This window comes from Pungitius pungitius, chromosome 19 (assembly GCF_949316345.1).
Source record: "Pungitius pungitius chromosome 19, fPunPun2.1, whole genome shotgun sequence".
NCBI classification, from domain to species: Eukaryota; Metazoa; Chordata; class Actinopteri; order Perciformes; family Gasterosteidae; genus Pungitius; species Pungitius pungitius.
The window spans coordinates 13,500,060-13,512,482 of record NC_084918.1 but is presented as its reverse complement, the minus strand read 5'-3'; the positions used below and the strand labels follow the sequence as shown (position 1 = coordinate 13,512,482).

Genomic DNA, 12,423 nt, shown 5'->3' with positions numbered 1-12,423 from the left:
ACATTCCCACTCCAGTCCAACCAGACCAAGACCAGCCACTCAAACCAAATATCACGTTCTACTTCATCTCTCAAAGATCAGACGTCGAGGGATTTAATTCAGCAGGGATCCAAACCAGTACGCTCCCCCAGTATTGCTTTGTCCACAAAGAGGCCCAGATACAATATGATTTTCAAATCTTCAGCTGCGATGGCTGCTGAGGGGAGAAGTTCACCCTCCAAAGGTTGCTCTCGATAATCACACCGATGGGGCTGCTCAGAGATTGTGAAGGTAAGCTTCCTATCTGCAGAGCCCCTCTCCCCTCCTGCACAGTAATAATAATAATAAAAATAAGCAGCATTCCCCCGCAGTGGTGGTTGTGTTGCATTATGACCTGGAATTCAAGTGGATTTCTATGTAAAATGCCTAAACAGAATAGTCGAGATTGTTTAAGTGAAAGAAGTGTATAGATATATATATATATATATATATATAAATATATATATGTCGGTCACCTTGGCAGGTATGTTGTGCACCAATGGAACTAAATAGTGCTGTGTAATAATATAAATACGACTTTTGAGGACAATGGGTAGCACAAGAGCTTAAATAGTGGCTTCATACCAAAGGCGGAGAAGACAAAATTGCACATATTTTCCGTTTCTACAAAAAAAAAGAAAAAAAGATGAAAGGTCAGGGACTTCACCTTCCCCATTATGTGTTCACTGCGCCATCAAGTCTTTAAAACTCCTGACCAAAGATAATCTGTTATCATAGTATAGCTGATGTGGTTGAAAAAAAAAAAACATGACAAAAGACATCTTAATAAAATAGCTTTTTATTTAGTAAGAAAAGACGAAGGTGACTTCTGACGACCATCCCCTGAAAATCAGTCAAACAAGGTAGAGAGAAATGTAAAGAGACGCTTGAGACACCAAAATAGTACACGCCTACTAGTCCATACTGAAATACTGTGAGAGACGCAAACATAGCATGGCATTCAGTTATTATCTTAACTTTAGATTTAGACTACGATCCCGGCTGTCTCACTTGTGCTACAAACTGCCCCCACTTTCTGGTTATGTTTTTTATTCTCTTCCAAAGGATATGCCAGAATAAGGATACAAATGGTTCTGCTGGGCCACAATATCAAGCCTTGGCATCTTGAATAAATAAAGTGTAAACACAAACACAGTTACACGAATAATAAGGCTAGTTCTATATATTCACCGTGCAGATGGCGTTGTGACAGGGTGAGCGATTGCTCGTCATTCGAGCATCGTCTCCTTGCAGATGCGCTCGCGTCTCACTCACCTGCCGAGCTCATCGTGGCTTCGCTCCTCTTCTGGTAACTGTGTTGTCTTCTTTTGGTTTGGCGGATCGGGCGAATTGCTGAGAGCTTAGAGTTAAGGTCCGCAGGCTGAAAACATTTTCATCATGCGTGTTCTTTTTCGGGCAACACGTTTCAGCTTCTCTTCAGGGTCAGAAAAGAATACGAATAACACAATATGATAAAGGAACCTCGGCGTGACACTTGACTCCCAACTCTCCCTGACTGCCAACTTCGCAGTGACGACCCGATCCTGTAGATACACGCTCTACAACATCAGGAGAATACGACCCCTTCTCACTCAGAAGGCGGCACAGGTACTGATTCAGGCGCTTGTCATCTCCCGCCTTGACTACGGTAACTCTCTGCTGGCAGATCTCCCTGCTGCCGCCATACGACCACTGCAGCTCATCCAGAATGCAGCAGCTTGACTGGTCTTCAACCTTCCGAAATACTCCCACACCACACCGCTTCTCCGTTCACTTCATTGGTTACCAGTAGCTGCCCGCATCCAGTTCAAAACATTGGTACTGACGTACCATGCTGTGAATGGATCGGGACCAGTCTACATCCAGGACATGGTGAAACCCTACATCCCAACTCGCACACTTCGATCTGCATCTGCCAAGCGGCTTGTTCCTCCCTCACTGAGAGAAAAGCACTCGACGAGATCGCGACTCTTTGCTGTCCTGGCTCCCAGATGGTGGAATGAGCTCTCCGATGACATCAGGACAGCAGAGAGCCTCTACATCTTCCGTCGAAAACTCAAGACACACCTTTTTAGACTCTACCTTGACTAAAACACTAGCAAACCGTAGCACTAACAAATGGTAGCACTTAAATTGTACTTATAATGGCACTTTTCTATAACATGTTTTGTAACTGCTTATTTGATGAAAAATGTACTTTCTTGTTACTTGTTTTCTGAGTTTGTATCTATGTGGAAATGCACTTATTGTACGTCGCGTTGGATAAAAGCGTCAGCTAAATGACATGTAATGTAATGTAATAAAGGCAACAGATGGGCACCTTCAATGGGTCCCACTAGTAATCTTTAGGACCTCAGATGAATTATTAGCGTTACAAATTGCTATTGTGTCACAAGTGGTTGTGACTAGTCATCGTCCATTTCAATGCTTAAGATTTTCACAGGAAATGAAGCGCACATGAAATCCATCGCAGTCAGAGTGTTTTTATCCTCTAAATCAACTAAACGACACGTGTAGCCCGACAACGACTACCTGCAGGACAACATCACCCACTGAACGACACCGTGCTCGTCCTACTTTGACGACTATTATGTCGCCGGCGAGCTGATTGGTTAAGGGATGCACCTTAAAACAGCCTCAAAATCAATGGCCATGTTCCATTAGACGAGGTCAAAGGTCGGTGTGCAATTATCGGCGCTGAGCTGAGGAGCAGGTGGCAGTTCGGGAATGCCAGAAAATGAGTGGTTTGCCTTTGGAGGGCTGATGCCAACAGCACATCAGGGATGGGAGGTGTCCACCTAATAATCAACCCACACACACACACACACACCCTTTATGTGTGTTCAGTGCATCGTAAACACTGAGTCTACTGCTTTCTAGGTCTTCTCAAGGTCACTTGTGGGGAAATACTTACCACATACAACGACATATTGAGCGTTTATCCCCTGAATTTGACAGAAAATGAACATGTATATGTTATGTCACAGAATGAGCCTAGACATGCTGAAGATCGATCTACCAATCATCCATCCATAGAATCGATGTCCCAAACGTGTCCCAGTGTACCCAAAACCTCCTGTCCTTGTTTCCTCAGCAGCGAGGAGGCGAAAGGATACGACGACGAGGGGCTTGTCAAAGAGAACGTAGCCGTTGGTTTCCCGCAGAGCTTTCTCTGCACTCTGCTCACTGGGGAGTCCTACGAAGGCCTGCCCTTTCATCCGCCCCTCCTTCATTAAAACAATGTCAAACCTGAGGGAGAAAAAAAAAAAAACATACATTATATCGTAGCTATTCGGTACGAGAGGCCAGTGGAAAATACGACCTAAGTGAACGCCACATTCAGCGGTGAGCCTCAAACTGGTGAGTAAAACCCCACCAGGTCACACTTGGATCTTCCTGTTCATCCCCTAGGGGAGCGTTCTCTACTCAACGTAAGCTCGCTTCGATGACTCAGGTGGAATATTTATTTGAAGCGCTGCTGATGCGCAGAACATAAAGTGTCCCCTGTGACCTCTATGTCAGGTTAGCTACTTATTAATAAACACAGAACACAGTCAGCATGAATTACCAAAAACTCTCACAGGAAAGTGACTAATTGATGAAGAGAAAAATAGCTCATGAAGACCGGACACGACTGCCATGTCAATAAGAAGTTTGTCAAAGTCCGGTGGGTCTACATACATGTTTCGCTCGGCGTCTGACGAAGGGTTGACATATCTGCCATAGATGTACTTAAGGTCCTGGAAGACAAATGATGAACATCACAGATCAGAGGACGTATAACAATAAGAATGCATTGTGGATTCTGTTGATGCAGAAGTGATGTCGACACCTCACAGATTTTTTTTTTACAAAAAACAACAGGCAACATATGACGTCTAAGGATCTGAGCTGACCACGATGAGCTATAAAAGTACCTACTTTCTCTTCCACTTGCTTTGCAACGTTCTTCACGTACAGTCTGCAGGTGGGCTCGCCCGCCTCGTAGTTTTTATACACAGACATCCTTCTGATCTCTGTTTGAAGAAGAAGGATAGAAAAAAAGTGGTTCATATGGAAATATTGATTTGATCGGTTTTCTCCAATTCAGGTGCCACTCCATTGGATCATTCTTAGCTTAAAGAACCAAGAGAAATAAAATGACTGATCCTGATTATATATTGAGTCCCGGTAATGTCAGTTTGGTCCCAACTTCACATCCCGGTTTGCCTAAATATAAAAAGGTATCCGATTCAGGTGACACTACGTCAATGTTCCAAAAGCCAAACAACTTCTCTACATCTCCTCGTCCCGGAGGGATTGTAATCTCAGGAAGGTAAAGCCCATCTTAAAACTTTTAGCTTGTCTCCCTCTCGGCTGATCAATCACTTTCTTTTGTCACGGTTGATTCTCTGCAGTTGGCACTTTTTGTTCAGGGCTCTCGCCGCTAACAGACAAATTTCTCTCATATGCATTTCAAACAGAGTTGTGTGGCTGCGTCCACTAGTCTTGCATCACTTGTACACAGGACGAAAGTGGACGTGTTTACTGCTGGTATACGGCAGCAGTGTCATGAAAAACAAAGCAAAGATTATATATATGAAGTCTAAGGTGCAGCGTGTTGACTTCCCTGTGTCTAATCCCCGGTTTAAGACCCCCCCCCCCCCCCCCCCCGTTTACCATCTCTTGACAGCCGTCCTTTCTCCAGCTCCTTCCTGGAGACCACGTCCGAGGGGAGGTCCTCCTCCTCCTCGTCGCTGTGCTCCTCCTGCTGTTGGGACGCCTGTGCGCTCGGGTAGAGCTTCCCGAAACCCTCGGCCGCCTCCTCCTCCTCCTGGCTGCCTCTCGAGGGGGGGGGCTCCCTCTCATCCGCTTCTGCCAAGGACACAAGAGGTTGAGCTCAGCGCAGCGCGTTAACAAGCAGCTCTCACAGTCCGTATTCATGGCCCCGAACGGGGAGGGGGACACCCAGGCAGGCAGCTGGACGGGAGGGAGGGTGGTGGAAAGGAGTTTAAGATGTCGATGCTTCCCAATGACTCGTTAGAATCCCTCTCTCGGGCGTGGATGCCATCACGGCTCTTTTCCCGGGAATAAAGTCATAGAGGAATCGGACGAGGTCTCTGGAGTGTGTGTGAAATAAATAATCAAATCACAACCCGTTGTGTTTTGTAAACCCGAGTTGGGGGGTGAGGGGGGGACTTCTGAGGGGTGCATGCATGTGCATGTTGTGGATGGAATTGCTCAGAACAGTGAGCCTGTACAGATCTAAGGAAGGGCAGACAAAGCTTGTCACATAGCTGTGTGTGTGTGTGTGTACCGGAACAAGCAGTGTCGGGAAGCTTTCCTGATACACTCTCAACACACAACTAGATCACCGCTTTCAAAATCACCCTGCCCCTTATCTGCCCCCCCCGCCACCAAACTCCCCTTTCCATTTAAATAGCTTGTTTATCGGATCGACCCTCTCCCCCTCTCCCCACCCCGCGCCCTTTCCCCAAAAACAAGACTAATCCAAAAAGCCACCTGTCACACAGTTTATCTTTCCCCTGCTTTGAGGAAATCTTTTGTGTTTGACTTTGAGATCTGTTTTACTTCTCTGCGGCCTGGCAGCGAGTGAAGTCGTAGCTGGAGAGAGGCGGCGATAAGGCGGCCGAGGAAGTGTAGGAAGCCCGACACGCAACACTGACGGGGCCCCCAATGACATTTCCTCCTGCAGATAATAGCGAGACCTTTCCTGCTGTGATATACCGCTGTGCAGCACCTGGCTCCACGGTAAGGGCTTTAAGTTACGAGTGTGAAACCTGCTTCTGCGCGATAATAAACAAGATCTATAGTCGGAATAAAATCCTTTATGGTGCTTTTCTTCCTCAAAAGAGAGGAGGGGGTGAACTTTTCTTATGTACAAAGGGGCCCCGGTCCTGTAGAAGCCGCTCCTCTGCTGATTGGACGTTTACATTAGAAGGCGGGGTGTACGATTTAGTTCAATGCGCATTGGCACAGAGTTCCTTCCTGAGCTGCACAGCATCAATAACAGAAGAACGGCTGGATATTAATGGCGATTAGAGTTGAACGACCAGCAGATTAATCCTTTACCCAGTCGACAGGAAATTGATTAGCAGCTATTTATCATTTCATGCATTTATCAAGCACAAACTATTTACTGATTCCATTTGCAATGACCATCTTGGACTTTCTGATATTAAAGAATGTTACAGTTGGACTTATTGGGAAAATAAGGCACATATGTAAAATACCTTTAAAGGGCCCTTACCTCCGCCTCCATCATCAGGCTGACCTGACCCGCTTTCTTCTGCTGTGGCTGCCCCCTCCGGAACCGAAATGTGGAACTCAATCCTCTTCTGCCCGGCTGGGTGAGGCTGCTCAAATACATCAGAGGGCTGCAGCACCGGAGCACTGAGGACAGTAGGAGACAGTCACCACTCCCCTCAACAGCAGCCTCCAAAAAAAGGACCCACAATAAACCCCCGGCTCCAGAGACGCTTAACGGTGGGGATATTTCCTTCTGGTCGGCCGCAGGTATTCCCCCCCCATTCCACCAACACGCAGCCTGTGTTGTGTAGTTTAGAAAGTGAGTTTGTGGTCTGTCCTTAAGGGAGCGTGTGTGTGTTTGTGAGGTGCAGACAAATTACGCCTCTGAGCGGCAAAAGCGTTGTCTTTATGAGGAATATTGTCTGGGGGCTGCCTGAGAACACTGTCTATGTGTGAGGACTGTGACATGCGCGGGGGCCTCTGCTGGTACCTCTGAGAGTCTGCTTTGGGAGCATAAAGTAGATCCTTGATCTTGGGCTTCTTTCTCTTGGAAGCCGTTTTTGGTCTCATGGGTCTCTTGCATGCTTGGTTGACGAGGCCCATTAGACGAACAATCCTGGAAAAAAAGCAAAGATAGGGAATGAGTAAGGTAGGAAAAGGTCTACGCAGGTAAGTCCTCTCTAACTGCTCCCCACCTCTCTTTGTCCTCGTCGTCCCCGCTCTCGTACTCAGACTCTTCTCCACTGGACAGCTCCATCTCCTCCTCTGGTAACGGCGGGTAGTCGGGAGGGAAGGGGGGAGGCATGGGGATGTTGTGCGCAGGAGGCTGGAGCTCAAACTGCAGAAACGTAACAAGCTGGCTGAGCTCGCGAACGCCTCCGGGTTCACCTGGCTAAAGACCAGCTGCTGGAGGGCCTGACGTGTACTGGTCAAACAGGGATGCACTGCTTTGCAAATAGTAGCAGTGGTGAGAGTATTAACACGTGCACTGCTGCATGTTCCTCATCACAGCAGGAGCGATCGGGTATACCAGGCTTCAACGAAATCAATATATTCAGAGCTCAGACATGACATCCGCCAATAATAAAGGATGACTGTATGTAAGTGTCGTAGAGCTGTAACTGATGATTACTTTCATTATACACTAATCTCGCATGGTCCAAAAAAAGGAAAAAAGACTTAATCCCTGAGCCACTGATGCTTGAGGGTCCTCTAAAGCAGGAAGATGGTGGACCTCAGTAGTTGAGTTTCTCTCCTCAAACGCATTCTCTTACACATTTCATGGCCTCTTATACATATAATAGATCCCATTGAAACCACCTAGAATCTATTAAGTTATTAGCCCCGCCCCTCTGTATCCAATGGCCATGAGCTTACCATGGGGGGCCTGCCAGTGACCTGGCCAAAGGGACACGGCAAGTTCATCTTATTCATCAGATGCAGTACCTGTACAACAGGAAATAGGAGTATTACAACGCTGATGTCTGCTTCTCAAGATGCAAATCAAAAGTTGGAGGGGAGCCGGTAATATAAATACACTGCTGCTCTCACACAAGCAGCCTGGAACTCGGGCGCCGTATGTAAACCCGATTGCGAGGATTTCTGCATTTTCATTTGAAATTCGAGGATCAAGGTGTGACGCGAGGCAGCAGCGGAGACGGCTCCTCCGCGACGCGCTAGCACCACCAAGACCCCAAAGGAGGAGCAGCAGCAGCAGCAGCAGCAAGAAGCAGGGAGCACGGCTCCAAGGGAAATGTTAAACCTATAACTCATGCCTCCCACTTATGGTATATTATTACTTTCTCCCCAAATTTAAAAGGCAAATGTTTGCCGTTTGATCTTTAAGAGGATGGATGACGTTCAAAAACCTCTGGGATATTCATATTTCCGTTTAAAAACGGGATCCTGAAGGCTCAAAATGTTTGTCACATTTAAATTTTTGGGGGCAAAAATTCCCTCTCCCTTCCAAAGAAGGAAAATATGAATACAGGGACTGAAATGGAAGTACACAAAGATGACCAATATACGCATATTAAAAACGTGCCGTATTGGACAAATAATAAATTGACATAAAGGAAGCAGTAGATACTCACTTGAACATAAAACTTTGGCACACTCATGAGGACGTGTGTTATATTTGTCAGAATGCCGTGAGAAGGTGGTGGGTATAAATATTTCAGAGTGGGATTCGATTGAAACGTCAACCTGTAGGAGACACAAACAGAGGAAAAGACAAACATGACTTGAAAGGAAACGCTGCAGCTCAAACTGTCTGCCTCACAAAACAACGCCGCCCTCACTTCACAACTCACAAAATATACCAAAATAATAGAGACTCATGAATATGTGCTGCAGCCGGCGAGCTACAGCCAGCCAGGCAGCTCATTCTTTAGATGACACGCGCAGGGCCAACAAAATGTTAACAGCCATTAAGGGACGTTGGGAGCAGCTTGTCGCGTCAGCACCAAAGCTGGGTCCTCGTGTAATAAGAACTTTTATAAGCTTAGACTTAGGCCTAATAAACAAAGACTTCAAGTGGTGGGGTGGTCCGTTTATGTTGTTTTAATACATTGGCAAGATGACAAAGAAATCTCGTTAGTAGAGAGAAAAGGCCTTTATTCATTTAGCTATCCATCAGAATATATTCACTGTAAAGGCTTCTATTAAACAAGCAGCGTGAGGTTTATTATCAGCTAGCCTGTGTATATATGATCATGTGGATGGTGTCGCCGTGGTCACGGGAGATGGGGGCCTGATGCGGCAGGATGTTATACGGTTTTGTTTTAACCATGCAAGACCGAGCGAGAACATATACGGGACCTCAAGCTGATGTTTTTAGTTTAAGGAACTAGAGCGTGACACACTACATGACCTGGTGAGTATAACTGAAGCCTTACAATCTCATCATATTAGACACGGGAAAGCGGCCCGAACAATTTATCAGCAAAACATGCACATCTTATAAAAGGAATTGAGGACTCGTCTGACAACAACGAGATGGCCAAAAACGGGTCACAGGCATGCATCCATCACTCACCCGAGGGTAGGTGCAATGCCCGTCTCTATGAGCGGAATGTTCGGCTGCTTGATCTCCTGTTTCTTCTGCTCTTTCTTGACATTTTTACCTCTGTTGAGAAAAAGTGCACGTTACAAAATGGATGGGACTGTGGCTTTCACCCGTAATCTTGTGATGAATGAGTGTTTCATTGCTGATCATTGAATATAGCTTGGTGTTAGTATGTTCACACTGTAGCACTAGGTGTAGATTGCAGTTTACATGTTTAAATTTTCCCATTTTTTACTAAAGTCAAACGGATTAGTGTTGATTTCTGCCATCTTATGAATAAAGATCTAGGTGTGGGGAAATCCTTTCTGGAGCTCACAACAGGATCTTAAGACCACGCAACAGACACCAACGCGGATGCATTGGCATGCATTTGTTGCAAAAGTTTGTCACTACTAAGGCCTGTGCAGATCGACGGCATTTCTTAATTCATATTGATCAAGCAACTTACTGGTCTGACACCGGTGGGTCCTTTAATACTGTCACATGATCTTGGTTTTTCGCAAACTCCACAACAAGTGTACGACCAAGGACCTCTAACTGATGGAGTCTGCTAAGAGCCTGAAAAGGACATAATAATAAAAATGATATTTTTAAAGGCAACTTTATGGAGGCAACGCTTGCTCAAATGTCATAGCTTATTAAACTCACCTTCGCTGCTGCCTTCTCACTTCTATAGGTCGCAAAAGCGGCATGTTTCTGTGGAGAAGGACGAGCGTGTTCAGACAGGGCGGCAGCTCAAATAAATGTCAAATAAAAGTGACAACGCTCGGTTTCAGTGAGGCGCAACCTACCAAACGACCCGTGTTCGAGAAGACCCTGACCGACTCCGCTCCGAAATACTTTAGCAGGTCCTCTTTCTCATCCTGCTTGAGCTCCGCTGGCAGGTGGCGGATGAGAAGCGTTTTGCTGGAGGTTGTTTGGATCTGGTCCTCATTCTTGTCCATTTCCCTGCAGAACAGTGGACAAGAGAAATGCTACAGTTAGATTGAACCATAACAGCACACACCAGTCTGGACCCATCGCAGAGTGGGATCCTCTTCGTCACCACCAGTTTTATTGACCGCTTGGATAATATTGGTACTGGTCAGTACTCTAACAATACGGCAGCAACCACTAAAGCTAACCTGAGAACGTATTTTCTGATCCTCCATGAATACAGTGTGCAAAATATTATAACATAATATCTTTCAGTAGCGTGTCACGTGCTATTGTGATACAGATATAACGTTAGTTAACGTTCGACCCCTTTGTTTAGATTGAAAAACGTGAATTTAGAACACCAATTCTACCAAAAAAATAAAAAATAACGTTATATTAACGGATTAAAAAACACTCGGCTAACGCGTTCTTAATTATCCGCAGCCATGGTCTATCAAACGTGTGTGGTTTCATTTATTTGAACAGAGAACCGTGCTACAAATACACGAGGCTAACCGAACGTTAGCTCAGACCGTAGCTCAGTGCTACATCACAGCTAAGCTAACGCGCAGGGAACTGCAGGTTAACTTTACCTTTCCAACTTGCCGAGGCCCACTTTAAATTAAGTTATGATTCCAAAACACCAGATGCAGCCACTACTATAGTCCAGTAACGTTTACACAAGTAATTAGAGGCGACATTGACATAACCTAGCATTACCAAGCTGCCGCGCCTGCAGCAGGTAAACATATACACTTCCGCCCACACATTGTGCTTCTTCTTCTACGGTGTTGTCTGGTGGATGACAAATATCACCGCTGCCTTCTGGACTGGAGTATCGATACTCATATGTTGGAGGGGGATTATTTAATACAATGTATTCATAGTGTTTTTGTAATTTTGTATTGCTTGATCAAATGTAGGAAAAAACGTTTTAGATATGTTGAACATGGAGAGTGAGCTCTAAATAGCCAATCTCTATCTAGTTAATGGAAGATAATGCAAGGATGCCTTTCATTGGTCAAAGTTATCAACTGAAATGACTTGGTAATGGATGATAACCTTAAACGTAACCCTCCACCCAAAGGATGCATTGTGAATGCATTTCATCAATAGTATCAAGGGGTTTCAATATTAAACATTTCAAATGCGTCTCTTTTGTTGATGATTTTACATGGAATGGCCCCCGCCTCCAGTCAAAGCAGCAGACTTACTCGATCTGCTTCAAGAAGTGATCGTGGTTACATCACACAGGTCAAGCTACTTTAGCAAATCTACATTCTCTGTGAAGGCAGCTCACTCTGGGAATGCTGTGCCGCAACACATTTGCGCACAAAACACATAGAACACCTTAAAATTCAACCTTATGGATTGGCTTTGTCTCAGTGTTGCTATTGTTCTTTTCTTGTTCGTTTTTTCTCTCTCTTTGTGCTTCAGTGGTTTACTGAATATGTGCTTCCACTGTAGGTGTGTTTGTTCTGACCCATGCATGCTGCAGCCTCTTATGGTTGCTCTAGTCCATTGTCGTACCCTCTTCTTTTCTTTTGCTGTGTATTGGTTTTGTGTATACGTTGTGTCCGTTTGTCTATAAATGTTAAATACATTCATGTTTTTATTTTATTTTAGGCTGCCTTAAAAACATCTGGCTGGGGACAGCAGATGAAAATGAGTCTCTCTGGCTCACTTACAGTACACCTGTTGATTAGGGTGCATTGTCCCTGCAAAATAAATGAACAAATAAAATAAATGTTAACAGATTAATACTGTTATTAATCAAGCATAAATCCATGTCATGTGTATAAATTAAGAGGCTCTTGAAAGACTCAAACTTTAGTGTCTGATGTGCCAAGCTACCTCAAGTGCTGACAAGCTGCTAAAATTACACTCGATCAGAATAAGTTGTAACAGAGTAAAATAAAAAAAATTAAAAGAATCATTAACACATGTCATAATAATGGTTTTAATCCACCACTTGTTGTCCACAACTTTCCACCTCCCCACAATCTAGCATACTATTCAGAGTGTAACTATTCTGAATGTAATGTCAATGTACAATAACCCAAAGCATTATTTTCATGCCAGCATCAATTATTATCATCTTTAAAATGGTTTGCGATAGTATCATTATGGTGAATTATTTTTGCCCTAATGAATGTAAAAATTGGATATTG

At 44.8% G+C, this 12,423-nt stretch overlaps 1 protein-coding gene across 2 annotated transcripts; it reads right to left on the bottom strand.

The window, feature by feature from the left end:
• Positions 1 to 801: 801 nt before the first annotated feature.
• Positions 802 to 11,049, bottom strand: rnpc3 (RNA-binding region (RNP1, RRM) containing 3). 2 transcript variants are annotated; one of them, XM_037456478.2, is made up of 16 exons: positions 10,846 to 11,049; positions 10,126 to 10,282; positions 9,983 to 10,030; positions 9,783 to 9,892; positions 9,305 to 9,394; positions 8,361 to 8,472; positions 7,645 to 7,713; positions 6,963 to 7,105; positions 6,758 to 6,883; positions 6,269 to 6,411; positions 4,678 to 4,872; positions 3,940 to 4,034; positions 3,700 to 3,758; positions 3,135 to 3,267; positions 1,294 to 1,371; positions 802 to 1,142 (listed from the first exon to the last, which is right to left on the bottom strand). In XM_037456478.2, exons 2-15 carry the CDS (start codon positions 10,276 to 10,278, stop codon positions 1,303 to 1,305), a joined length of 1,545 nt encoding a protein of 514 aa, XP_037312375.2. In that variant the 5' UTR covers positions 10,279 to 10,282; positions 10,846 to 11,049; the 3' UTR covers positions 802 to 1,142; positions 1,294 to 1,302. The 2 variants fall into 2 exon arrangements, with proteins under 2 accessions (XP_037312375.2, XP_037312376.2); XM_037456479.2 differs by having other exon boundaries at positions 802 to 861.
• Between the last annotated feature and the right edge of the window lie 1,374 nt (positions 11,050 to 12,423).